Source organism: Electrophorus electricus, chromosome 10, assembly GCF_013358815.1.
Source record: "Electrophorus electricus isolate fEleEle1 chromosome 10, fEleEle1.pri, whole genome shotgun sequence".
NCBI classification, from domain to species: domain Eukaryota; kingdom Metazoa; phylum Chordata; class Actinopteri; order Gymnotiformes; family Gymnotidae; genus Electrophorus; species Electrophorus electricus.
Window position 1 is genome coordinate 1,002,155 of NC_049544.1, and position 27,640 is coordinate 1,029,794.

The 27,640-nt window shown below is 41.1% G+C and overlaps 3 protein-coding genes and 1 long non-coding RNA gene across 4 annotated transcripts; all 4 read left to right on the forward strand.

Moving 5' to 3' along the window:
- The first annotated feature begins 4,238 nt into the window (after positions 1 to 4,238).
- LOC113568398 (apolipoprotein A-I-like) lies at positions 4,239 to 5,236 on the forward strand. The gene is made up of 3 exons (XM_026996598.2): positions 4,239 to 4,278; positions 4,411 to 4,561; positions 4,660 to 5,236. Exons 1-3 carry the CDS (start codon positions 4,239 to 4,241, stop codon positions 5,234 to 5,236), a joined length of 768 nt encoding a protein of 255 aa, XP_026852399.2.
- Positions 5,237 to 15,536: 10,300 nt separating this feature from the next.
- apoeb (apolipoprotein Eb) lies at positions 15,537 to 18,212 on the forward strand. The gene is made up of 5 exons (XM_026996597.2): positions 15,537 to 15,581; positions 16,027 to 16,093; positions 16,418 to 16,571; positions 16,770 to 17,057; positions 17,290 to 18,212. The coding sequence occupies exons 2-5, from the start codon at positions 16,051 to 16,053 to the stop codon at positions 17,642 to 17,644; spliced, it is 840 nt and encodes a 279-aa protein (XP_026852398.2). The 5' UTR covers positions 15,537 to 15,581; positions 16,027 to 16,050; the 3' UTR covers positions 17,645 to 18,212.
- Positions 18,213 to 23,019: 4,807 nt separating this feature from the next.
- Positions 23,020 to 24,957, forward strand: apoc1 (apolipoprotein C-I). Its single transcript, XM_026996596.2, has 4 exons — positions 23,020 to 23,114; positions 24,098 to 24,161; positions 24,294 to 24,447; positions 24,635 to 24,957. The coding sequence occupies exons 2-4, from the start codon at positions 24,107 to 24,109 to the stop codon at positions 24,699 to 24,701; spliced, it is 276 nt and encodes a 91-aa protein (XP_026852397.2). The 5' UTR covers positions 23,020 to 23,114; positions 24,098 to 24,106; the 3' UTR covers positions 24,702 to 24,957.
- A 1,138-nt stretch (positions 24,958 to 26,095) lies between these two features.
- LOC118242178 lies at positions 26,096 to 27,400 on the forward strand. The gene is made up of 3 exons (XR_004776622.1): positions 26,096 to 26,310; positions 26,661 to 26,739; positions 26,978 to 27,400. It is a non-coding gene; the product is annotated as an uncharacterized LOC118242178 (long non-coding RNA).
- Positions 27,401 to 27,640: the final 240 nt, after the last annotated feature.

Consider the following 27,640-nt stretch of genomic DNA (forward strand, 5'->3'; position numbering starts at 1 on the left):
CTAATGGAATGTTGGATGTGGATATGAAAGATTTTTTTCTATAAATGGGAATGTTGAGAACCATATCCATACACCTTGGAAAACTCCATCCTTCAACTCCAAGGTAAATGCCTCTCCTTTCCCTGTGTCCAGCAGGACTTTAGTCGCTCCAGTCACTGTTCACTGCCGAGTATCCTCTTCTGTGCTTGGTAATTGTTCAGGACTTTGCAACCTCCCTCTACATTCCCGTTGATCTGTGTATGATCTGGATGGTTGACCCTTTGGCATGAACTATACACCTTTGCTCCTGCCTTGGGTATGCGTTGGAACCAGAGGAAACCAATATGGAACAACAGTGAAGATTTTCAGTCATAGATAGCACCCAATATCGGCAAAGAGCTTCATCGGTTACTAGGGCTCACCAACTTCTAACACCAGCTCTCAAAGGAGGAGAGCAGAGACTTGTGTTAACCAAAGTTGCTGACACTCCTGCAACCCATTGAAGTGTTACACATCACTTTTGACACAGCATCAAAAGGCATTTCTTAGCTAGACAGTGTTCCCACAGAGCAGTGGGAGCAGTGTTCCCACAGTGACATGGTAATACATCTAAACTTAGTGTCTTTGTTATTGGTCCAGAGAGCTGGAGTACAGGTTCGGTTTTCCACTAGGATCTGGCGATTTCAGTTGTCCTAACAATAAAGGACAATGAATAAATAATAAATACTAAGACTGATAAACTATAATGCCTCATTTGGCCAGCCAGCATTATGACTCCTGTCCCATGAGACATAGAAGAACAAAACCATGAATGTCATTTTCACTTGTGACGCTGGGGACATGGCCCCACCCCTTTCTGAAATGTCCCACCTCTGTCCCAACTGCTGGTATCTGTTTAAAACATATAATACTTTGACACAGAAACCTGTCCAAGCCCTATAAAAACATCACTAGGACTGTGCGGAAAAGTGTGTTTGGGACACGGACAACCTCACATTCTGAGGACCTCACACCTGTACCTCACACCTGTACGGTTCAGCATGACATGACTTGATTTTGCCTCCAAACACTTAAAACTTGACTTGAAGGCAAATGCAAAGACCTGCCAACATCTGTGATGGGCAGCATGTGCTCTGTGATACATGTCATTGTAATGCTGAACCGTACAGGTGTGAGGTACAGGTGTGAGGTACAGAGAGTGGTTTCTGAACCGTGGGCTAATGCAATAATTAAAACAGCTCCATTATCACATTACTGTAGGGGACTGTAGGTACCAACTAACCTTCTTCTCCTGCTGGTATCACTGGCTGTTATTCAATGATTTTATCCTTGTTGGTACTGATATGCTCTATTATGAGGCCCATTATAGGCAAAAATCAGGGTAAAAATAGAAAGATTTTTAGGAAGTTCTCTGAGACTACAACAACATATGTGCAATTTAAATAGTTCGTTTTTAATGTAATAGATGTATACTGTGCAGTGAGAATGGGAGTGAACTGAGAAGTGCAAATTATTAGAAAAAAGGTCAAATATGCATGTAGAGGATGCTAAGGTGATGCACACTGGTGTACTGGTTATAGTTAATGAATAGCATGTGCTTTCTGAATTCAACACATCTGTGCACCCTACAGGATGTGATATGGAACAACATGAGAATGGGCATTACTTCTTTGCAAAGAAGAGCTCCTTTTAGATAAAATACCTTTATTTCAAAACAAACATTGTCCTTTAAGACCACTGCTAACAACCAAAGTTTAGATGGGCTACAGTTACCTACAAAATAGCTAATACACCTAGATCCTACAGCTGTAAGATAAATAGAAGCTGGTTTGAAAAGCCTATTTGAAAAAAACTGCAAGTGAGAGAACTACAAGAACAGGAGAGTTTGCTAGTCTTGTGACCGACTGAATGTGCCTTTAAACCCAAAAATCTTATATATGAGCATAAGAGCATGTCACATGGGCATGAGAGACACACTAATGACAGAATGATAACATGACTTCAGAGGACTAGCAAACCACTGGCAACCAGCTGTAATCAGATCGTCTCAGTACTCTTAAACCCAGGTAACCAACCTTAATCAGACCGTCTCAGTACTCTTAAACCCAGATAACCAACCTTAATCAGACCGTCTCAGTACTCTTAAACCCAGGTAACCAGCCTTAATCAGACCGTCTCAGTACTCTTAAACCCAGATCACCAACCTTAATCAGATTGTCTCAGTACTTTTAAACCCAGATAACCAGCCTTAATCAGACCGTCTCAGTACTCTTAAACCCAGGAAACCAGCCTTAATCAGACCATCTCAGTACTCTTAAACCCAGATAACCAACCTTAATCAGACCGTCTCAGTACTCTTAAACCCAGGTAACCAGCCTTAATCAGACCGTCTCAGTACTCTTAAACCCAGATAACCAACCTTAATCAGATTGTCTCAGTACTCTTAAACCCAGATAACCAGCCTTAATCAGACCGTCTCAGTACTCTTAAACCCAGGAAACCAGCCTTAATCAGACCATCTCAGTACTCTTAAACCCAGATAACCAACCTTAATCAGACCGTCTCAGTACTCTTAAACCCAGGTAACCAGCCTTAATCAGACTGTCTCAGTACTCTTAAACCCAGATAACCAACCTTAATCAGATTGTCTCAGTACTCTTAAACCCAGATAACCAGCCTTAATCAGACCGTCTCAGTACTCTTAAACCCAGATAACCAACCTTAATCAGACCATCTCAGTACTCTTAAACCCAGATAACCAACCTTAATCAGACTGTCTTAGTACTCTTAAAATGATTTCATCCTAACCAATTCTAACCAAAGTCTAGCATTACTTGCCAACTTTGTGAGATCGAAGTTTCAAACTCTTCTTGGCCAGTCTAGAAGTACTCAGAACCTCGACTGTTATCATGAGCTTGAGATAACTACAGTGACTCTACAACATGAGTCATAATTTTAGGCTGAAAATGGCTAAATCAACATAGCAAGCTACTATAAACTATATATTTTTCTTTATTTGTAATGTCTTTTTAACATCAGTAATTATTACCAAAAATTGTCTCAGTACTCTTAAACCCAGATAACAAGCTTAAATCAGACTGTCTCAGTACTCTTAAACCCAGGTAACCAGATTTAATCAGAGGGTCACTCTACATAGCACAGTTGCCTTTACCTAAAAATGTGAAAAATACCAAAGAGTCCTCAAGTCTTTCCAGAATGTCAATCACTGCAATGTGCAGTGCCTGGTTCTCATCTGAGTTAATGAATGTACAACCATGACTCGAGCTCTCAAAGGTGGTATTTTGAAAAAAACATAATTTCTTTGTTTTGCTTTTGTAAATAACACAAGCAGAAAATCATACTGGTTCATAGAGTAAGAAAAATCACATAGAGCTAAAAGAGTAAGAAAAATCTACAATGATTTCATCACAAACCTACCCAGACAAAAATCTAAATATAACTGTAAAACAGTCAGATATTAATTAAATACAAAATGTCTGCTGATTGAGTTAATATACAGTATATGGATAACAACACTAAGTGTCCCTGTGAGGTGTATTAATCCTAACCAAAGTCGAGCATTACTTGCCAACTTTGTGAGATCAAAGTTTCAAAATCTTGGCCAGTCTAGAAGTACTCAGAACCTCGACTGTTATCATGAGCTTGAGATAACTACAGTGACTCTACAACGTGAGTCATAATTTTAGGCTGAAAATGGCAAAATCAACATAGCAAGCTACTAGAAAATATATATTTTTCTTTATTTGTAATGTCTTTTTAACATTAGTAATTATTAGCAAAAAGTTTTATTTTTCTATTATTAAATAAGATGTAACCTAATGAGTGACCTTTTACCCAAATATACATTAATGTGCTTGTTATCTATGCTTTTATTAGTCCATGATAGTCAGACGTTTATCTGATGTTTTAAATCAACCTTTATGCTCCGTGGTAACAGATTGTCCAATCAGAACATTAGGTGGTGAGGTAGCACTGACAGCAACAGACTACCTTATGGACTTTGAGATGCCAGTACAACACACATCTATATACAGTATATATATACTGACCTACACTGCTAGAAGTACACACACGCCATCTGGTATCTGATAGAATACAGTCACTGAAAGGTAAAATATGAGCTGAATTGTAATATTTATTTTCACATGTATATTAATTCAGATATATAAACTACAAACTATACTATAAACTATAAATAATAATTTTTTTTGTAACATTACAGAATAAAACCAAGAACCATGAAGGTGGTCGTGATACTCATATTAGCTGTGTTCACAGGTAAATAAATGTAATGTTCAATTTTCTTGTGTCATCAACTTAACTTGTGACTAAACATGAAAAAAAAAAATTACCAAATAAATATTTGTATTTACACTGTAAACCAACTGAACTGATTCTTTCTTCCACCAGGTTGCCAAGCCAACATCTTCTATGCTGATGAGCCCAAACCTCAGTTGGAGCAACTCACTGGTGCTTTCTGGGATTATGTTGCCCAGGCAACACACACAGCTGAGGACACACTGAAAATGATTCAGGAGTCTCAACTGGGGCAGGAAGTCAAGTAAGTGAACACAATTGACTTGCAAGATCACATTTGTCGATTCTATCACAAAATTCCATACTCATACATACAGGTATGTTTTTCTTCTATTCCTACAGTGCTAAAATGACAGAAAGTGCGAATGTGGCCAGTCAGTACGCCATCATCCTGCAAGACCAAATGCACCCCCTGGCCCAGGACATTGTGACCAAAATCTCCAAGGAGGCTGAAGTTCTGAAGGGTCATCTAGAAAGTGAGCTGACCACCATGAAGGACAAACTGGAGCCCTACACCGAGGATCTCAAGGCCCAGATTCAGCAGAGAGTGGAGGATCTGAGGGTGGCCGTTGCCCCCTACGCCGATTCCCTGGATTCTCAATCCCTGAAGGCCACCATCCTTCAAAAAACCGAAGAGCTCCGGGAGAGCGTGGAGGAGAAAGTGCAGGGGTTGCAGTCCCAGCTGGAGCCCTACACAACTGACCTTAAACAGAGGATGGACCAGCACCTGGAGGACTTCCAGCAGACCATAGTCCCCCTGACCGAGGATCTCCAGACCCAGATTGCTGAGAGAACCGCACTGGTCCAGCAGAGTCTGGCGCCCTATGCCGAGGACCTGAAAGAGAAACTGGACCCCTACGCCCAGAACCTGAAGGACCAGCTCATGGCTCTGTACGAGTCCTTCTCCAAGACCAGTTAAATCCTCACATGGAAATGTAACATTCCGATGACTGATAGGTACAAATGGAAGTAGAGAAGAGTCACAGTGCCTTCTTACAGCTATGCATAAAAGGATCGTGCAATGTTTAAAACAATAGCTCCCATTTTTCCAATTTAGAAAAATAAAGCGCACATTAACAAAAGTCTCATGCTGTGAAAGTGTTTTTGTTGCTTTATTATCTGTTCAGACGCATTACTGTAGTTTTGTTGAAAGGATTGTACCCAAATGTCTGTGATAGGGGGCAACATATCCACAGGGACAACACAAAAGTGACAAGTAGAGAATATTAAAGACCTATATTAAATATTAAAGACCTATATTAAATATTAAAGACCTATAGGAATATGCATATCATTATGCTCCCAAGTAATTTTATTAGGCACAACATTCTGGCTTGCAGGTCTTTGAAAGATGTGCTTCCTTTAACAGATAAAAGGTGACAAGTAAGAAAAGAAATAATGTGTCATCTTTTATGCTATCTTATCTTTCCATCACAGACACTTTGTTATGGAATTTAAATAATTCTCTGATACACCAGTGTGATCTGAGATTCACACAGAAAATGTTGATAAAAACAGTGAATTAACAAGTGATAAGTGAATTAATTAATTTTATTAGAATTCAAAATAATAAGAGTTAATTCATTAAAAAAGTCAAATGAACCACGGTTTTACAGACTAAAGACAAATAAATAGTTTTTTAAATTTTTAACTTCAAACAGTAGTGAAAACACAAAGTTGAACTGCATCACATAATAACAAGACCCAATTCAGATAAACTATCATCATTAACCCGAGGCTCATAGGTCCCATACAATAATAAAAACAAATAATAAAAAACAAATTTAAGGGTGTGTTTCAAAGTGATCCTGTATCCTGTACATAGTGAATTACTAATCACTATGGAATGACAGCATCTAGAACCCCTTCCATCTGATTGGATAAAGAGGGGGACTAGATTTACTGGAACATTGGGATATTTAAACCTTCTATTAAATTTGTAACATTAAGCCTCACATTCAAGTTTGATAGTATACCAGCTAACTGCTAAAATCACTAGCCCACTGTTGAACTGTCATTATGTTAACAACTGTAAGGAGAATGACCTAATGTTGCCTTGTCTCTGGTTGAAAACTTTGTACAATTTTTTTTTTTTATTTAAAAAAAAAAAAAGTAGTTAAACATGTAAAACATGTACATTTCATTCATACAAGCCTGACATGGTTGGTGATTTGGCCAGTATGCTGCATGTTAATGACCTGCTGTTGGCTTCTGACCAGGGTTATGTCTCTTTGTTTATATTGCTTGATCTGAGTGCAGCATTTGACACCATAGATCACAACCTTTTGCTAGATAGACTAAAAATGTTGAGATTAGGCGAACAGCCCTTTACTAGTTAAAATATTATCTAGCTGGTCAATACCAGTTTGTCAACCTACAACAATGTTAGCTGTGGTGTCCCACAAGGATCTGTTCTAGAGCCTTTGCTTTTTCTTTATATATGCCACCTCTAGGTGACATTATACATAAACACTGTGCTAGTTTCCACTGCTATGCTGATGATACTCAGCTATATGCCTCAGCCAAACCAGAGGACCTATATCAGCTTAGTATTACTGACAAATGCATAAAGGACATCAGACACTGGATGTTGAGGTACTTTCTCTCACTTAATCCTGACAAAACAGAGATGCTTCTATTGGGCCCAGAGACAGCTAAGACCTCACTCTCTAATTACATAATAAACCTCAGTGGTCTCCCAACCACATATTCCTTAACAGTTTAAGATGTTGGTGTAATTATGGATCCCAGTCTCTCCTTTAAAGCTCATGCAGATAATATTTCTCGGATTGCTTTTCTACGCCTCAGGAACATTGCACATGATGCAGAAAAGTTAATTCATGCATTTATTACTTCCAGAATGGACTACTATAATGCCTTACTATCTGGCTGTACCACTAAGTGCCTAAACAAGCTCCAGCTAGTTCAAAACACTGCAGCCAGATTTCTTACTAGAACTAGAAAGTTTGATTACATCATTCCTATCTTAGCTACTTTGGCTCCCAGTAAAATTTCATTTTGATTATAAAATACTTCTATTGACCTAGAAAGCATTGAATGTTTTTGCCTCAAAGTAACTTAGAGAATTCCTACTGCATTACAACCCTCCATGTCTGATTAGATCAAAAGGTGCTGGCTCTTTACTAGTACCAAGAATAAGAAAATCCACTGCAAGGGGCAGAGACTTTTCCTATGAAGCTCCCACACTATGGAATAACCTTCATGTAAATATTTGAGACTCAGACAGTCTCAATATTTAGGCTAGGCAGAAAACCTGCACAGGCATTTTATTATTAACTACTTCCTATCGTAGGTAAAGTTGTAGATCTGGGCATTGATAGTTATAGTAAACTGAGATGTTATGATGCGGTCACTTCACCTCTCTTTTGTCACTCAGGTTTGTTGACTGAGAGCGGTGCAGTGCTGATGTTTCAGGGTGCCTGGTGCACCATGACATCAAAATTCCTGATATTCCTTCTTGTGCTTTCCTTTTAGCTGTTCTGCCATAGCTAGAGCTGCTGGAGTCCATCTCTGCACATTATAGTTCCCCATTTTAGACACACTCATACCTGGACAATAATCTATTCTCTCTTTCTGCCGAGGTTCACCTACCCCTGACGTCGTGATGTTACTGAGCCTCAACTGCTCTCAGCTGCCATGGCTCCTCGCACCACCCCCTGATGCCCCCTGCTGTAGGCCACTACTCTTCCACCCCAGACAACTTCTCTGTTGGCCTTGACAAAAGTTCTCATGCAAGATGGATTTCAGACATACACTGTCGAAACCGGACTAGGACATCTAGATAACTGGAATAAATATTCATTATTATTATTATTATTATTGTTCCCTCTCACTGCTTATTTTGCTCTTTTATATTGTTTATATTGTTACTATTATAGTGTCTGTTATTGGCCAGAGGAGAACGGCACCCCCCTGATTTCCTTGATCCTCTCGTTTATTTGTTCTTATGATTAATTTTGTTCTTTATTGCTTATTTAGTTCCTGTTGTGGTGTTCGTTGTCCACTAGAGGAAGATGAGACCCTCTCAAGCTCTAGGGAGCTGCTCCTCACCACTGTCTCCCTTGGCTTCCTCACGGGGGGCTTGCACTCCGACATCTGTAAAGCTGCTTTGTGACAACGGCCGTTGTAAAAAGTGTTATATATAAGCATTATATATATATATAAATTTGACTTTAACTTTTATTTGTGTGAGTAGACAGGAATGCCATTACACTAATAGAGTCATTTATTCTAATTAGCAAATAATTAGAAAAGAAGTACTCATGCCTGTTCTTTTTGATTTCTTGGTGTGGTGTAGTTTTCTTGGATATCTGTTTAGTATTTCAGGAAAAAGGTTTACTAACACATACAGTGAGATAATACAAGATAATTGGATAGTTTTAAACCAAATCAATATTGTGCTATAAGAGAACCATAGTATCGCCTGATTAGACTGGCAAGCATAGACCTCAAAACCATCAGAAATATTTTGGTGTTCTGAAAACAAACTCACCTTCCCTACAGTTAAGATGCAGGAGGCCCTACAATGCGTATAAATTTCACATCCAGTTATCTTGTCATCACCTGCACTTGTGACCAAATTGAAACAATAATGAACAAAAACATATTTGCATTATAACTTATAGCACACACACAGTGTGCTGTGCGCTGCTTTACACTGAAGTCCACCTGAACTGGTTCTTTCTTCCACCAGGTTGCCAAGCCAACATCTTCTATGCTGATGAGCCCAAACCTCAGTTGGAGCAACTCACTGGTGCTTTCTGGGATTTTGTTGCCCAGGCAACACGCACAGCTGAGGACACACTGAAAATGATTAGGGAGTCTCAATTGGCACAGGAAGTCAAGTAACTGAACACAATTGCAAAATGACATTTGTTGACACAAGATTGCATTTGTTGATTTGTTTATCTTTTTTCTACTCCTACAGTATTAGAATTTCAGAATGTGCCAGTTGTGGCCAGTCAGTATGCTGAGAGGTTGCTGAGAGAGCCTCACTGGACCCCTACGCCCAGAACCTGAAGGACCAGCTCATGGCTCTGAACTAGTCCTTCTCCAAGACCAGCTAAATTCTCACATGGAAATGTAACATTCCAATAACTGACGGGTACAAATGGAAGTAGAGCTGACACTGTGACTGTTCCCTGTGTCTGCACCAGAACACCCCAGTAATTACAATAGCACTGTCATAGCCTCCTGAGAGAGAATTTATTCGGCTCAGTTAACACAAAGCTATGCATAAAAGGTCTTTGTCAGGTGTGCTTCCTTAAACAAATACATTTTAACATGTAATAGCAATAATGTTATAACATTAATGATAACATTTATTCCATGTTATCTCTCTGTGACAACCACTTTGTTTTGGAATTTAAATAATTCTGTAATACCCAATGTGAGCTGAGTTTCACATGGAATGTTGATACAGGGATAAGTGATCACTCACTTTAAATGTCAACTGAACCACAGTATCATGGACTACATGCAAATTAATAAGGATAATCCGTATCACATATTAACAGGGCCCAACTCAGATAAACAGTCCTCATTATCTCCAAGCTCACGGGATAAGTAGAATAATAAAAGCTAATTAGTTTGAGGGTGTGCTTCAAACCCATCCTGTATGTTGTAAATAATGACTCACTATCGAATAGTTTTGCAATGACAGCAAGTGAGCCGATTTGCTAAAGAGGGGAACTAGATTTACTGGAACATTGGGATACTTAGATCTTCCGTTAAACTTGTAACATTAAACCTCACATTCAAGTTTGATAGCATACCAGCTAACTGCTCAATGACTAGCCTGTCAGTATGTTAACAACTGTAAGGAAAATTACCTAATGTTGACATATCTCTGGCTGAAAGCTTGGTACACACTTCAAAACATTTTAAAACATTTATAAACATGGTTATAAACATGTAAAGTATGTACATTTTATTCATACATGCACACTTGACATGGTTGGTGATTTCGCCACTATGCTGAAATAAATCTTTCTTGTCAGTTGTTTTGATTTGCAGTACAGTCTGGAACACATTACACTCACTAGGACACACATTTGTCTCCTATGTGTTGAGGTGCATTGTGGACTGTAGGACAACGTAGAAAATTACAATTTAGTTTTCTATCTACACAACAGATCATACGACATCTTAAAAATCAGTAGGTTTGGACTCAGAATTAGAAAAAGTGCAGAGTTCAGGGCAACCACTGGAACCAGTTTTTGATAGGGAATAATAAAAAGATTTTATTCAGTCACAGAGAGAGAACTGGGCCAAACCACTCTGTGGAGGGAGATACAGTGGCTGTCGTCAGCTGGAAGCTCCAAAATCCATTAGTGTTTAAAACACATCCAAAAGCCAATATCACCATGTTTTTATACTTGAAATCTGTGATGCAAGAAATTCCTTCATTTAAAAAAAAAAAGCCTAGAGCTAGTTATATTCACTTGCCTACTTAACATTTCTAAGTATGTATTTAACTTGTCAGCATCCACTAGTCCAGGGGGCAGGTGATCTTATCTGGAAAGGGCTTGCGTGGCTGAAAGCTCTCATTCCATCCGAACAGGGGCCACACCAAAGATAGACCAGCTGATTAAATAAGTAGAATGCTCCTGCATGGTTGGATGGAAACCCTGAGGCTACACCGGCCCTTTCTGGATAAGACTGCTGATAACTGTACTAGTGCTACATTCTACAGAACTAGAGTCAAAATAGAAAATATTAAATACAGAGGAAAACCTGTGTTTTGTGTGAACATTACTTGATATAAGATTTGCATTTGTTATATGCTTTTAGAGTGATATAGATACTCCAGAATTTACCCACAATCCTGACACATTTATCTTTGACTTCTATGATCCTTGTATGCCCTCTAGTGATAAATTACTATCATCTTCTGGACAAAGACCCTGTTTACATTGATGTTTATTGATTTACATACAACATTCATCTGACACTTTTATCCAAAGCAACTTAGAATTATGAATGAGGACAACTTGAGCAATTGAGGGTCACAGGTCTTGCTCAGGAGCCCAACAGTGGCAGGGCTTGAACCCACATAAGTAGGACTACCCTAAAGAGTAGCAGCAATGAGTTTCATGCCTTCTGTACAAACCTAAATACTGCTAATAGGTGTCATTTACAGCATTATGCTGACACTTCTCAGCAAAGGGACACTGTACAACTTGAGGCCTTGCTCAGGGGCAACCTGCTAGTGGTGGGGATTGAACTAGCAATATACTGATCATGAGTCAGGTACCTTAACTACTGAACGCACACACGCACTGTCTCTGCATACCATTGTTCTCCCACATGCTCATGTTAGAACATTAGAACACAAACCTCTCTGTCCAATCATGCAGACAGGCCAAACCTTACAGCAGCCAACATACATGCTTGATCCTAACATCCTAATCGAAGAACTACCAAAATCAGCTTGAGTTCCCCTTTGTTTCCTTACAAATGCTTTAGGTTACCAAATCAAAGACCAAACACAGGGCTGGTTTATCTTAATCTTTGATTTAGATCAGCTGAGATGAATTTTGGTCATTTCATTCACAGTATCTTAATTTCATTTACATTTTTGGCATTTGGCAGATGCTCTTATCCAGAGCGACAAAAGTGCTTTATCATTTACTCATTGATTGCATGCCAGCCAGTACAGTAAGTTAGAGTGAAACACACCATTGCACTAGGATACTGCTAGATACCAGAGTTTATGCGGACACCACCTTAGTACCAGTGATACCATCCCTAGTAACGTTTCTGCTAACACATCTGTAGTTACTAAACCTTGATCTGCACAACATTGACTTATTCCTGAAATCCATACATGTTCTGGGAAGCAATTTTGAGCTGCTAGGTGGTTTCAGATTTAGGTCACTGGTCTCTCTGCCATATCTCAGCCGGGAGCCGTTTGGCCTGGTTTGCTAAATGAGGTGAAGAGTGACTAATGTTGATGGAGAGCAGACAACTTTCCCATCTGTCACAAGTAAGATGTGAATCACAGACCACAACAACCAGCGCAACATAACAGGGGTTACGAGAGTTCACAGGTTACCAGGGTTCACAGCCTCTAGGACAATCTGGAGTATGTTTTTCTATGAGTTCAGTTTTTAGTTTGCGCTAATCTGGATTTCACTCTCTATTGTCACCATCAGCCGCTGCCATTCATAATACAATAAATATCTTACATTTACATTCAGCTTTGCTTTACTTTAGTTGATTAACTCTGATTTATTCACATGTCTGGTTGGAGCTGTGTGAGGAAGTAGGGTGTTAATGCTTTGACTACCACAAGGCAACCAACACTACAGACTGGATCTAAGATAGCAAGGCCACATACAGTCCACCATTACCACAGTTCACTCCAGTCACAACTATAGAAGAAGAACACCTTCATGTTTTCAGCGATGACAGCCAGACAGAGTAATGAACCTATAAGTGGATGAGCCGACCCTCTACGGCATGCTTTATGTAGCTTTAGACTTCAGGAGAAGAGGGGACTCAGGAGAAGAGGGGACTCAGGAGTTGCCAGGAGCTGCAGCACAAAGAGCAGACAGGCATTAACTTACAGCAGGCCACATTGATTCACCTGACGTTTCTCAGTCAAGCTGAGGTACTGGACTAGTAAGCCGAAGGTTGCTGGTTCAAGCCCCACCACTGCCTAGCTGCCGATGGTGAGTAGGAAGGGAGACTCTGGGAGTCGGGGTAGGATCACATTCCCAGTGACCTGACCTGTCTGCTTTTGTAAAAGGAACTTTTCCCTTTTCCTTTCTGTTTTGTTAAAGAAGAACATGAGTTGCCAAACTTTATCCTTTAACATGCTTTATGACTCAAAGCCCATAATCCGCATTCTTTCATTTGAACTTCATCTTTTTTGCAGTTTGAGGAAACAGATGCAACTCGATCAGGAAGTGTTTGAGAACCCCTGCACATGGCACCAGCCTTTAACTTGAGCCAGATGTGACATCAGCACAGTCAGAAATCATCTCATCACTTGGCTGTTCTCTCTCTCTCTGACACAGACACACACACACACACACACACACACACACACACACCGCTACAGCATGTAAATATTTACAATTGCAAAATACCAACACATTAGGAATCAGCTGTCCCTTAGACTCACTTACGTACAGTGAAACTATTACAGAGTTAAGTTTACTCATTTGTTCCCCCTCATTGGTCCCTGCCATGCTTTTTCAGGTTGTCCTCAGGCATATTATCAACTAAATGTTTCCCACTGGTTCATTAGAACATTCTGCACTAATTACATTGAATGAAAAAAGAAGAAGAAAAATTGTGGTCAAATAGAGCAAAAATAAGACAGAAAAGTACCTACAACCAACATTTTAAAAATTCTGTTCTAACTTTGCTAATTTACCCAGGGTGAGAACTTGCTGAAATAAAGTTTTTCTATTTAGTGTAAACTTTTAGCACACTTCCATTCACTGATAAAAGTTTATCTATTTAGTGTAAACTTTTAGCACACTTTCATTCACTGATAAAGTAGATGAATATGGTTCATATGAGTTATTTAATGATTAATTGTATGGTTGTCATGCATGCTGTTTGTGTGTCATTGTATGCGTGTGTGCATGCATGTGTGAGTGAGAGATATACATACAGACTGAGAGACATAGAGAGAGAGAGAGAGAGAGAGAGAGAGAGAGAAACAGGGAGACAGGAGAACATTTAATGAGACGTAAGAGCTTTGTAGAATGTGCAGCAGTGAAGTGAGGCTGGCGTGTTAAACTTGATATCCTGCATATAACGTGCAGTAATCCTCCCAGGCTCAGATCACAAAGCCATGTGTTGTTTGCGTGCGCTTCTAGGGCTACAGGAAGCAAGGGTTGCAGGTGGAGAGAGGAACAAGTCAGGACAAGAAGCTGATCATCGAAAAGGTGGTGACTAGCTGTGCGCCACAACAATATTCTTACACGGTCACCAAAGGACATCAGATGCTTTTATTTAAGAAATATCTGAGGGAAGAAAACCCTTCCACGTGTGCTTTGGACTTTAAACGGACCATCAGGAACTGGCGCAGATTGTAGCGACGGTTTCCTAAGGACGCTGGCACTCAAAAAAAAAAAAAAAAAAGTACATATTGCGATTAGTTTAGCTAACTAGATAGGAACACTGGCACATCATTACCTTAAAAGGCCCCAATTTTAATCACATTGTCTTGATAATTGGTACCAACAGTTTTGTTTTTATAATGTAAATATTTCGTGACAATGTTTTTTGTCACATACGTATATAAGTTTCTAACTTCGCAGATTCCCTCCATCCATCCCAGCAGGCTACAGACAGTGACAGAGAACATGAACGTCTTCCTAATCTACCACAAACTGCAGAGTAGATTACTGCACATCAACGCGTTATCAGCCTGCATTGTAAGATCATAAATCTTTTATCTGGAATCCACGTCTTAGCGTTGGAAAACATGTTATACTGCTACAGCCTACATAGGTCGTGAGCCTATAGATTAACGTTATAGACCATTTAGTTTAAAAGGCATCGTCTGATAATAATAACTACGCTTATTTGGATCAGTAATCTAGCCAGAAAAAACCCCCAAAGCGCTTATCTGTCACACACTTTGACTGTGAAATAGAAAAAAGGCGACCTGTGATGGGCCGTAAAAATGATAATGAACGATCAACATGAACGTCACGATCAGCCCCGAGGACAGACGTCTGCATGAGCGCTGGCGCCAGAGTAATACATCCTTAAAATGTTTTTAAAAGCAATGAATGAATCAACGGACACAATCTACTTGTATATAGACTGAAATCCGTAATATTTAAAAATACAGGCCTACCCAAAATGACTTAGTAAGAATAAAGAAAAAGACTTTACATGAGAAAGCTGCCTTTGATCATTCATTCATTATTAAATTCTGACCTCTTTTTCATCAGTAATATGCAGACCAACCTCCTTCAACTTCAAAAAGTCCAGGGCTACTTGTATAATCTTTTCAAATTCATGATTTAATGTTAACCATTTCCACAGACTTCGGCGATTCAGCGACCGTTTAAAGCCTTCATTATGAAATTCTGTAAGTACAGCAAAATTACGCAACAGGTTCCTGCAGATCTGCCGATGTGCGTGTCTGCTGCTGACGGCGGTGATGCGCGCACAAAGGAACAGACGCACGTGAACGCTCGCGGGGGCACCGAGGAGGATATAAAAGTCCCGGCACCCAGTCGTCAGTTCACAGAGGAAACGGGACTTCTCAGGTGAGTGGAACATTTTGCCAAGCAGTTTCACACAGATACTTCACTTTTTATTTTCTCTCTCTACTATCACCTAATTTTTAAACTACGAGATAAAATTCAAAAGTTTTATAACAGTTCTTATGTCAGTCGTTTTGCAAAAAACAACAACCCAAAAAACCGATACTGCGTAATATTGCAAATCATAATGTTCTTATTAGCCGGACTATTAGCCTGAGTTTAATGTTAATGTCTATTAGCAATTTTAATATTACGATACTTTTGAATTACACCTTTGTAATGTTAGACTTCGAGATTATATGATCTCAATAGGAAAACAAACATTCTGTCATGTTATAATACTACACTTTCCCTCCACTTTTGCTTTGTTAAGCCATAATGATCACTTTCCAGTTGTAACTGTGATTAACTCACTGCACTGCCTGTTGCTCTCTCTCCCTGCTTACAGGTGTACTTGTCTGTCTCTACCAGTATGAGGGCTGTAGCAGTAGTTCTTGCGCTGGCAGTCATTACTGGTAAATTCTTTTAATCCATTACTTTCTTTGTCGGCAACATAATCAATATTAGCATCTGAGTTACTGAGTCTGAGTCTGAGTCATTTGTGCCCATAATGAAGAGTTTCAGTTTGTACAAACATTTTTGTGATTTTCCTGCTGCATTGTACCTGACTTGTGTAAGATGATAAACATCATCTGCACTGGAATTCGGAATAACTGATTTCAGCTTTGTATTCCAACCATTAGGCCTCATTCCCCATGAATGTGATAATTGATAATGTTATGGCTAATTCAGCCCTGTTTAGCAGCAGCCCGTATTTCTAATGGTCTCTCACCCTACAGGCTGCCATGCCCGTGCTTTGCACCAGGCCGATCATCCTCAGACCAAATGGGAAGAGACTCTGGACCGTTTCTGGGCCTACGTCTCAGAGGTCAACACCCAGGCTGATGGTATGGTGGAGAACTTCAGGAGCTCTCAGCTCAGCAAGGAATTTGAGTAAGTCACCACAGAAGCACCACAAACGCCTCACTGATGTCTATGCAAGTAGCAGCTTGTTTTGAAGAGAAAATGTCCCATATTCTGGATCGTAACAGAATGGCACTCTGTGGCCATTTGGCAATGCATCACTGCTCCATAACTAGAGCACCATATACTAATGTATCTGTGCCATGCCTGCCTTCCCTTCCACTGCAGTACTCTGATCATGGACACCATGGCCGAGCTTAGCATGTACAGAAAGGACCTGGAGAGCAAGCTGGGCCTGTACACCACAGACTCCGCTGTGAACCTGAGGCAGGACCTGGAGTTGCTGGCGAGCAAGCTGCAGTCCGACATGGAGGATGCCAAGGAGCGCTCCACCCAGTACATGCAGGAGCTCTCCACCATGATGGAGCAGAACGCAGACGATGTCAAGAACCGCATCAACACCTACACGCACAAGCTGAAGAAACGCTTGGGCAAAGACGCGGAGGAGATACGCGAGTGAGTATGAGTGAGGAATACTGGGGAGAGAATGTCCTAAGATGGGAATCCTGGGGGAGGAATTTCATGAAATGTTGTTGAAAACTGACAGTATAAAACTGTTGCCTTGCACAAGAACCATAGTGCCACTCTTAGCCAGTGACACTCCAGAAGGCTTGCGTGTTGGATTTGTTTGTTGCCCAAGTTCCTGCCTTTACCATTAACCCATTTTTTGTTGGTGAACGTTTTTCAGCACCGTCGCCACGTACCTAGGCGAGCTGCATTCCCGCGCCTCCCAGAACGCCGAGGCAGTGAAGGACCACCTGGAGCCCTATGTGCAGCAGATGCAGGACGGCATGGGCCAGAAGCTGGGGGCCATCAACCAGATGATACAAGACCAGGCCCAGGACATAAGCCAGCAGCTGGAGTCCAAGGCCGCCGTGCTGAAAGAGCAGCTGGAACAGACGGCTGAGAGCCTGCGCAGCTCCCTGGATGGCCCCATCGAGGAGTTGAAGAGCCTCCTCAACCCCTACACCGACAAGATCCGGGAGCAGCTGCAAACCATCATGGAGAAGATCAAAGAGGCGGCGCAGCTCCCGCAGGTCTGAAAGGCTGCGTGAGCAAGAACAGTGGCTCTGGCTCAGCAGAGCGGGCGCTGTTTGTTACTGATGCTTTACGTTCATTTCGGTGGGTGGAAGGGGAACAAGAAAGGCCAAACCAGTCTTTGTATCGAAACGTGAACTAATGCTTAATACTCACAATGTCTGCTCTCTCAGTATTAATCCACTGTCTTAAGAATAAACCCTCAATAATGTCTTTCCTAATAGTGCAATAGGGCATTGTTATAACCGTCTTGGCTAGTCTGTCTTATGTACTTGTGTACCATGTTGGTCATTAAATCTCAAATAGGTTGTGTGGCCTTTTGTGCAATGTAAAAGGCAGGTTAGTGAACTCTGGGCCAAATTGGCACCTTTTTAATAAAACCCGCCCAAAAAAACAAAAACCATTAGCTGTAATAAGGCGTTTTGTCTGCAACATCTCCATAAACAGAGTACACTGACAAATGTTAGCTGAAAATCTGCAAACCAACGTTGACCTGATTCCTTTTGTGATTGTGTGCATTGCTGTTTTTTGGAACCTGTTTGCAATAAATTTATGTAACTGTTCACAACACAACCAAAGCTGTCTGGTTCTTTTATCCTCGTTAAGAGTAGTCAGCTCCACCTCACTGCCATCCCATTTCTGTTTCAAACACAAAAAATACAAAGCACATTGTGATTAACCATACAGAGAAAAAGGGTTTCGGGATTAATTTGGCTATGGCACCTGTGGTCTGTATCAAAAAAGTCACAATCAAAACAAAATTAACCTTCTGTAGTAAATCACAATCTTGACAAAAAAACAAAACAAAACAAAACAGTGAATTTAGCATCTTATAAAAATCATAAAGGAAACAGTAAGTATTGACTGTTCCTGTGAAGCACTTGATCTCACAATACCTTCAAACATCTACAACCAACAACAAAAAATCAAACATTAAAAAAAGATGAAATGACACAGAGCTTCTGTGAAAGGATTCCAACCATCTGAATTCCACCAGTGTTTGATGAACTGGTTGCTAAGTCATATGAGCTTCATAAGTCATGTTAACTGACTTATACCATCACTCCACTACTTCTGTCATTTAGACAGTTAAAGAACCAGACTGGGGGGTTGAAACAAGCTTAGACACGTAGAACACACACATAGTAGATGATGACCTTAGACAGGTAGAACACACACACAATAGATGGTGACCTTAGACAGGTAAAACACACACACAGTAGATGGTGACCTTAGACAGGTAGAACACACACAGTAGATGGTGACCTTAGACAGGTAGAACACACACACAGTAGATGGTGACCTTAGACAGGTAAAACACACACACAGTAGATGGTGACCTTAGACAGGTAGAACACACACATAGTAGATGATGACTTTAGACAGGTAGAACACACACACAGTAGATGGTGACCTTAGACAGGTAGATCACACACAGTGGATGATGACCTTAGACAGGTAGTTCACACACAGTGGATGATGACCTTAGACAGGTAGTTCACTGGCTCCACTGACCCACTGATCAGAGAAGGAAAATGGACAAAGGAAGGTGGAACGATTGCCTTTAACGTTCTGATGTTTCAAGATCTTTCATTTTTCTGGAGACTGATCAGTCTTCTACTAGTTGCAGGTTTTCAGTCAGAACACCCGCCCTCACCGCCTGGCCCCGCCCTCACCGCCTGGCCCCGCCTCCACATCCAGCCCCCCTAAAGGTCCTTTTTGTCACGCCACCTCACAGTCACGATCCAGGTTACACAAACGAACTTGTACGGGCAATAACGCGTTCCTGCAACCTCCTGCCCACACGTTACCGACATTCATCAATAGTGACCTCTACAGTTCCAACGCCTGAGCTCACCCACATCTGGAGCTCTGAGACGGAGACTGATGCTGGGTTAAGTAGCTGTGAGGTGAAGATGGGGAGGTTTTATTCAGGCAGACTTTATATCTTACGGGAAGGATTATAGATAGGCTTAGTCTGATTTTTATATGAGAGAGAGAGAGGAAAGACCAAAAGAGAGATGAGAGGAAATTGAGCAAAAGAGAGAAAAGAGAGTGAGAGAGAGAGTGAGAGAGAGAGAGAGAGAGAGAGAGAGAGAGAGAGAGAGAGAGAGAGAGAGAGAGAGAGTAAATAAATACCCAGTTATTTATCATAGCTTGGCTGTGGTTCAGGCGGTTTAACTCTGTATGTGCATGCCCATTAAAGAATGTGCTATAGTTCATTTCTTTAAAACTCTGGGATCCACACTTTGTAGATGATCATAGGTGAGACATGTACACAATCACCATAACAAAAGAGGCTGTGTTTCACAACAAGCCCCTACACATAAACACTGCCTGGCCTTTTCAGCTCTTGTTATGTAAATCCCCACCCTGGACAGTTTCTTCATTCCTTTCACTGCCGGAAGCTCAGACCACCCCCACCCCCAAATAAAAAAACATTGCTTCCCACCACTCACACGAGTTTGGTCATCATCTAATGCTCCTTAACAGGATCCTGTTTTCCCAAATTCCGCCCCTGTCCACTGGGATTTGTTCCTTCTTGTTTACTCTTATTCCTGCTGGGAGCGGACATGTTACAAACTGCTCACACATTCCTACAGGCCTTTGAGGCAGAGTGATAAAGGAACACACTGTGCTGCTAATTCTAATCCATCTATGCGTCACATCTACACACACACACACACACACACACACACACACACACACGCGCACGCACACACACACACACACTTCACACAGTGGATCTTTAGGCCAGACGATGTCTCTCTTCATCACTCACTTCTAATCCTCTTGCCTTTCCTCTGCTTCTGGAACTAAACTCATAATTTAATATGACAAACACTTTATTAACACACAGCGGCACAGGAACAGATGTAAGAACACATTTATTTGATATGGCAGGAGATGGGTCACCTGAGAGGCTAACCTGCGGTGTCTTTTTATTTCAGCACGCATATTTATATGTGAGAAACTGAGAGAAGAATGAGGATAGAGGGAGCGCGTGAGGGCTGAGAAGAAGCCGTGTGGGTTCAGAGCTCTTTCCTTCCTTGAAGCCTTTGTTGTAATTCATACTGAGCGCCTTCTTACAGCGAAGACACGAGACCTGCTGGTTCGCTGGAGGGATAAACAGGAAAACCTCAAACATCCAGCGAGTCAGCACTATTAAAACGGCCAACAGGGTGTCTTCAGCGCAGCGCAGGTGCCAGGGGAGGAATGCCCTGCAGTAACCTGCGGAAACTGCAGGACCACAACGAAAAAACAATCATCACTTCCATTTGAATTTAATTAGACATAATTGAACATTGTGAGAAACTAAATCTGTCCTGATCACTCTGGACACTCAGTACTGTAGGGTTTGTATTTGTTCAGTCAGATATAAGAACATGTTTCCCAGGCCAAAACATATTTTAAGGAGGTCTTCTTCTTTCTCCTCTTGTTTACCTGCATGAGCCACAGTCAGGGCATGTCCCGACCGGCACGTTCATGCCTCAGAGAACACAAAGGCTCTCAAAGAACATGAAGTGTACTGTAGATCTCTCTTTGTAACTTTCTCATAAACACACACATACGGTTACACCACTCACACCACCCACACACACACACACGCACACACACAAACACACGGGTGCACCCAGCTGTTGGCTTTTTAGCAGCATAGACCAAATGCAAAAATAAACGTGGAATGATCATCTGCGTAAGACTGGAGACACACACACACACACACACGTACCCATTACTAGACATTACTAATGAGCCAAATGGCACGTGGAAGGTGGCAGACTGGAACCCCCCGGCCCCCAGGCCCCCAGGCCCCCTGGCCCCTGGCCCCCCACCAGTAACAGAGTTTTATTCTTCCTTTTATCCCTGTCCTCTGCTTTGCAAATGCAGCTCTACTCCCCTGTAGAGGCCTCTCTGGCTTTTTGTATTCATAACCCAGAGGTAACTGGAGTTCATTGTCTCCCTGCATGACAATTCCCCCCCAACACACACACACACACACACCCCAAGAGTAACATCCTCCTTTGCACAGAGCCTCACTTCCCCTCTGCTGAGTCTAGACGCCGCGGAGACATTTCTCAGCACTTTTACAAACGCCGCATCCAAACGCCAACTGTGATGAGCTCAAGGCCTTTAAAATAAACTCTACACGTGACTCAGTTTCTGCAAACACCATGTCAAAAGGCACAGGGAACAAAACAGGAAAACAGATTCAAAAAATGTAGGCCAGTGGTCAGTCCATGCTGAGCACCGTGCTGCTTTTGGCTGGGTTTCTTGGCACCGCTAAGGTCAAGCTGGATTGTTGTTTTTCTTTACAAAGACATTGTTGTGTTGTAGGGTGAAGAGACTTTGCAAGACTAGTAAAGGACTGCTTCTGATTACAAAAGTTTGCGGTTTTGATCTCATCACAAATATATTTACAAAATCACAGTTACTAATCAAATCAAATCAAAATGTATTTATATTACACTTTTTACAACAGATGTTATCACAAAGCAGCTTTACAAAAGTCCAACACCAAGTCAATGTGAGTAAGCTATAGCTCCTAACTGAGCTAAATCAGACCAGATGCCCGTTAATTACGGTGGCATCAACTCAAAACTAGCCGATAGGTGCTCTGTCTATATCTCTAGATGTGATGCCACATTATGTGCACTGTGGAGTTTAAATGATAAAATAATGTGTAGTTATCAGTCCAGTACTGAGTCAACAGTTTGTTCCAACTGAACAGTGATGACACCAGAAAGTGTGAGTTAAAATGTGAGAAGTGGGATTTAGTATAATTTTAAGACTCAGTAATGCTGTAAACATTAACAGAAAACCTTAAAGATACTTTCTGTTTTTTAAACCCATTAACCAGTCAGAGTTAACTCTAACTCAAATTCTCAGCTTTTAAATTGTTGCATTTCACCTTTAAATGCCAAATTGCATTGATTCACACTTTAATTCACAAAAGTAAATTTCTATGATAGGTATAAATAATTTTGACTGCAGTGTGAATCTGTGGGGCATGGTTGGGTGTGGGTGGGTGAAATTTGCCCTGTCCAGGGTATTCTTGATAACATCCCTTAGTTATTCTGATAACAGCTGGACTTCACACTCCACAATGCCAGCACCTTCCTATGGGGCACATGTTGTACTCCATGGGTATGTGACAGAGATCCATCTCAAAGGTCACTTATACTGCACATCCACCTACATGCTCTGGCCCACCGCGCAGAAAACAGAAGAGTGTGTAATTCCACGTTACACAATAGCGATCAGCGCATCTCATCCCCCCGAAGGACTCAGGTTGGCTACATCGGACCACGGGCTTCCTGCGACGGCACACATGGGCTCTGCATAAACTTCGCACGAGGTCTTGATAGGTCAGAGGTGGTGCGCTGTGATTACGTCAGCACTGTGGCGCGCGTTATATAGACCCAAGCTGCGCGCCCGTTATGCTTTAAACATCCCTGGAAGGAGACGAAACAGGTAGAACTGTTTTTAATTATTTTTAATTACGTTACAATGGTCCAGTTTTTTGTGCTTTTTCATGGCTTTGATACATCGTTTTATAGTTTTGTCACATGTTTCTGTTTAAATGAACGCAGTCTGTGTGTTACCGCTAAATTAATGATAAATCAAGGAACTATCAATAAAAGAAGGTTAACTAATTTGTACTTTGGCGACATCTAGGAGCCATGCTTGTGTAATGTGTAATTTCTGCAGAGAGAGCGAGAGAGAGAGAGAGAGAGAGAGAGAGAGAGAGAGAGAGAATCGTGCATCCGTTACATATGCTTAAACGTGCCGTGTTTGAAATCGATAAGTATTACACAATTAGCAATGTGACAATTAGCAATGCGGCATTTGGTCCATAATGCTGATTTTCAAAACCTATTAGTTCACTCTCTCACACTATTTATATAATCGAGAAATAAAAAGGTTCCAGGCGTAGAAGACTATTGCTCTATCCCACAGTGGAAGTGAAAATGAGCGAAAAATAGAAGACAAGAGAAAATAGAAATAGCTGTTAGAAATCAAAGTCAAATTTATTTACAGCTGTTGTCACAAAGCAGCTTTACAAAGGTCCAAGTCCAGGCCCCCAGTGAGCAAGCGACAGTGGTGAGGAGAAACTCTCTAGAGCATGAAGAAGAAACCTTGAGAGGAACCAAGACTCAAAGGGGGGGCCATCCTCCTCTGGGTGACAATAGACACTAGAATAGTAACAACACAGACCATAAGGAGCAGAATAGAGTGATAGAGAGAGAAAAAATAAGTACATAACAATAAAAATGAAGAACTAAGCAATCAATATCTGGTCCAGTTTTCTTGAATTCCTAGTTTGGCCCCAACGGTGTGCGCTTGTCCAAAACACCTTGCAACCTGTCCATAATGTCTGTAAAAGCTCAGTACAGTTAGTTTTTGATGTAAATGTTTGTCTCTGTAATATCTAAAATACTGTTTTTTCGTTGAAGTCCACCAGTATGAAACTGTACCTTGCCGTCGCTGCACTACTGTTAGTGCTGCTTGCACACACGGGTAAGTCTGATCTTCTCCTCTGTGCCCTGACAGAAGCCCTCCCTGAATACCTCATGTTTTAAAAGGTTTAGAGGACATGTGCAGAGCTCTTTGACATCAGTAAGTCACAAGCATGCCCATGTTTGCCAACAGAGGCCCAGGAGGAGCCGACAGTGGAGGAGCCGACGGTGAAGGAGCACTTTGCAAACATACATACAAAACTCAAGGAGTTTGGAGAAGATCTGAGTGAGAAGGCCATTTCTGCTCTGAAGAAATTAGAGGAGAGCGAGTTGGCCTCCAAGACCAGGTAACCCAGAGCTCTCACATGAAGACTGTAGCATATCAAACAAGCAAAGGATATTAAGCAAATTTTTTATTTATTCAGCTTGTCAGAACTTATGAGCTGAACCATCCAAATGCTAATTGGTTGGCGCAAACCTCAGAGCTACACTGACAGTCCTGTTTTCTTTTGTTTTATCTGTGGCTTGTCTCAGGTCATGGATTACTGAAAATATAGAAAAGTTAAAGCAGAAGATTGATGAAACCTTCACGACCAAGTAAACGTGGGACCTGTGATCCCCGTGGTCCCCCGCCTGAGCGCCCCCTTCAGCTGCTGATGTTATGACACGCCTACGCCCCTCTGTGTCTGACCAACACAACATGTACAGCCTCTGCACACTGTGTTCCTCTGCTCCCTAGTTGCCTTGATCTGTGCAATACTTTATTTGATCAAACTGATGCTCTCAGATTCTTGAAATGTTCAAATAAGTGCTGGAAATTGCTAAAGCAATAAAAATAAAAGCCAATTGTTTTTTGACTTCTGTGTGTACTTTGGAAAAAATTGTTTGTCTGTATTCCTGGGGTAGTTAATATTATGTACTTAAAGAGTAAATTTAGAATTTTTTGTTACGTAGTTGGGCACATATCATTGATACACCAATGTTTTGCATTTAATCAGTAGTGTAATATCAAATAATATCAAATGAAAATTATTTCTAAGAACTTCTAAGCACACGGTTAGGAGAATCACAGTGTCTACAAGCAAGGTTACAGTGTAATGATACTGATGGACCTTATGCAGGCATTCAATGCCACTTTGGTCATGTGCCCAAACATTTTCAAAGAAAGACCCCCCCCCCCCCCCAGGTCGCATTTCCACATAACCAGGTTAAAGTCACAGTTTGTTCACAGTTAATCATCAGCACGCTTAAATCGACCCCCCCCCCCCCACCCTTCCAGAAAGCAGCAGGTGATTTGGGAGCGAATAACAGCATTTATTTGATTCCCCTTAACCCAGGAAATTAAATAAACAACTAAGACTGAAGTAGTACCCTGGCGTAAGAGTTGAAGGTCCTGTAGCTGTCATTTGGAAGTTCAGCATTTGTTCATCAAACTAAACACGTGCACATCCGTACGGGGATGCATCAGTAAAAGGTTTCCACAGCCTGTTATGTGAAGGTACTACTATCGCACAGGTGTGTTTTTATGGAAGGAAGTGAAATACTGCATTGGTGTGTGTAGCTATTTCACATGGCATCTCAGATGTTTACTAATGTCATGACAGAGGCCAGAACAAACGGTCTGTTTCGATGGTCTTCACCCCCTAAAATTTCTCCTCCCTACAATTGTTCCTTGAGTGAATTATCATCATTATTGCAAAACCAAAGGCAGGGTACTTAACTTTCAACAACGCCACGCGGCTGACAAAATGGAAAAAAACCCCAAAAAAAACAAACTAATAAAAATCTGTTGCAGCTGCCACAACAGATAAAACAACCAATGCAATTCTCCAATAATGAGTAATCCATTCTCTGAATGCAGAGTTCGAAATAAGCCAAATGCAATCACGCCACCTTATTTCCCAGGACTGAAGCATGACTGAAACTAACAATATTTCATCATAAAAACAACAGAGATGTGGTCAGGAAGTCGATCCACTAGTTAGACTGCTCAACTCAAAGCCCCAAAGAAAGAGGCTTCTGTCTGAATTCTTAATGGTTTTTACGCACCTTTAAAAGCTAATCCTGATTTTATCTGTAAATTCCAAGATTTGATAAGGTTATTGCATATGATAATGTGATTGTACAAAAAATATTTAAATGTTGTGGTGTCGTCCCTTTGTACCAGATATCCAGATTGGTGGTGTTTGCCCTGGTCATCGTGCTACAAGGTATGGGATTTCTTTATTAATGCATGTTCACTTTTGTATGCTGGGTTTTGATCCTGTCATTAAAAAAACAGAAATGGCATTATCTATTACTCTGTTAACATTAACTGTTTACAATGGTCAGGATAATGTTCCATTAATGTGCAATCCCTCTCTAAATGTGACTTAGTAATTATGTAAGTGTCAGTTATGTGATTATTAAGTGTCAGTGTGTATTCTTGCAATTTAGCATTTTTCTCAACTCTGTTACACCTAATTTGTGTGTATGTCACACCCCAAACGAAGCGGATGAATTGATTATTGTTATCACTCACATCCTCACTAACTCACGAGCCTGTTTGGGTCTCCCGTAGCATGGATGAGCACAGCAGACCCTCCGCCCCCCATGGCCGAAGCCCCACTGAACTTGGAGCATGTAAAGGAGGCGTACAGGTACAGAGTCACCTGCCGTGGGCACAGCATGTGCGGGCACTTTACAGCTGGCACTGTGCCCGCTTGGTTATGTAAGACGTCGTTGTGTTCAGTGCTTTGATGTTTACTGCAAGCCAATAAAAATACCTCTGTCAGAATCGGTTTAATGCGCAGACATACTGAAATCTTAATAGGATTACGTTCAGGTTTTCTGTAAAGCTACACTATTTGTGTGTGTGTGGGTGTGTGTGTTTGCCAGTGAATTAAAGGAAAGGATTGTGAGTACAGGCAGTGTGGTGGCTGATTTGGCCAGCATGTACTATGAGGATCATGTGAAGACCATAACTGACCCCTACATCCAGTGGGCTAAAGACAAAACCAGCTCTCTTTGGAACAGAGTCAAAGACCGAGTGTCCAGCTACACATCCACCTAAAACCTACTAGAAAAAACACCAAAGAAACAACCCAGGATTTCAGACTTCAAACTTAACACAAAATCAAACTTAAAAAGAAACCATTTATTAACACCAGAAGTGCATGTATACATCAGCTTCCCTTTTCAATTGTCCTGCTTGGTCACTGTTTGTAGGTGCTCTTGTTGGTAAAATCACGTCTTATCTCCATATCTTCTTGCATACTGTGCATTTTTCCCCCAGTGATGTAGGCCACTGATTTTGACTTATTTACTATATAACTATAAAACACACCCCTAGATTATTAAACTTAATACCTCATAAAGGTGTGTGTGTACATTTGTTTGTGTGTGTATGTTTGTTTGGGTGCAGGGTTATAAATAATATCCATATAGGAAAAAAAGGTTGCAATAATTAATCCAAAATTGCAGGGTCATAGACCACAGACAAGACACGCAACGTATCAAAGAGTAAAGTTCTTCAGTTGTGATCCACAGTCCACCAGCACG

Bases quoted from the DNA above. Each gene is read 5' to 3' on its own strand.
- LOC113568398 (XM_026996598.2), top strand. From the start codon at position 4,239: ATGAAGGTGGTCGTGATACTCATATTAGCTGTGTTCACAG. The intron at 4,279-4,410 runs GTAAATAAATGT...TTCTTCCACCAG, and splicing joins CATATTAGCTGTGTTCACAG to GTTGCCAAGCCAACATCTTC. The intron at 4,562-4,659 runs GTAAGTGAACAC...CTATTCCTACAG, and splicing joins CAACTGGGGCAGGAAGTCAA to TGCTAAAATGACAGAAAGTG.
- apoeb (XM_026996597.2), top strand. From the start codon at position 16,051: ATGAGGGCTGTAGCAGTAGTTCTTGCGCTGGCAGTCATTACTG. The intron at 16,094-16,417 runs GTAAATTCTTTT...CTCACCCTACAG, and splicing joins TGCGCTGGCAGTCATTACTG to GCTGCCATGCCCGTGCTTTG. The intron at 17,058-17,289 runs GTGAGTATGAGT...AACGTTTTTCAG, and splicing joins GACGCGGAGGAGATACGCGA to CACCGTCGCCACGTACCTAG.
- apoc1 (XM_026996596.2), top strand. From the start codon at position 24,107: ATGAAACTGTACCTTGCCGTCGCTGCACTACTGTTAGTGCTGCTTGCA. The intron at 24,162-24,293 runs GTAAGTCTGATC...GTTTGCCAACAG, and splicing joins AGTGCTGCTTGCACACACGG to AGGCCCAGGAGGAGCCGACA. The intron at 24,448-24,634 runs GTAACCCAGAGC...GGCTTGTCTCAG, and splicing joins GAGTTGGCCTCCAAGACCAG to GTCATGGATTACTGAAAATA.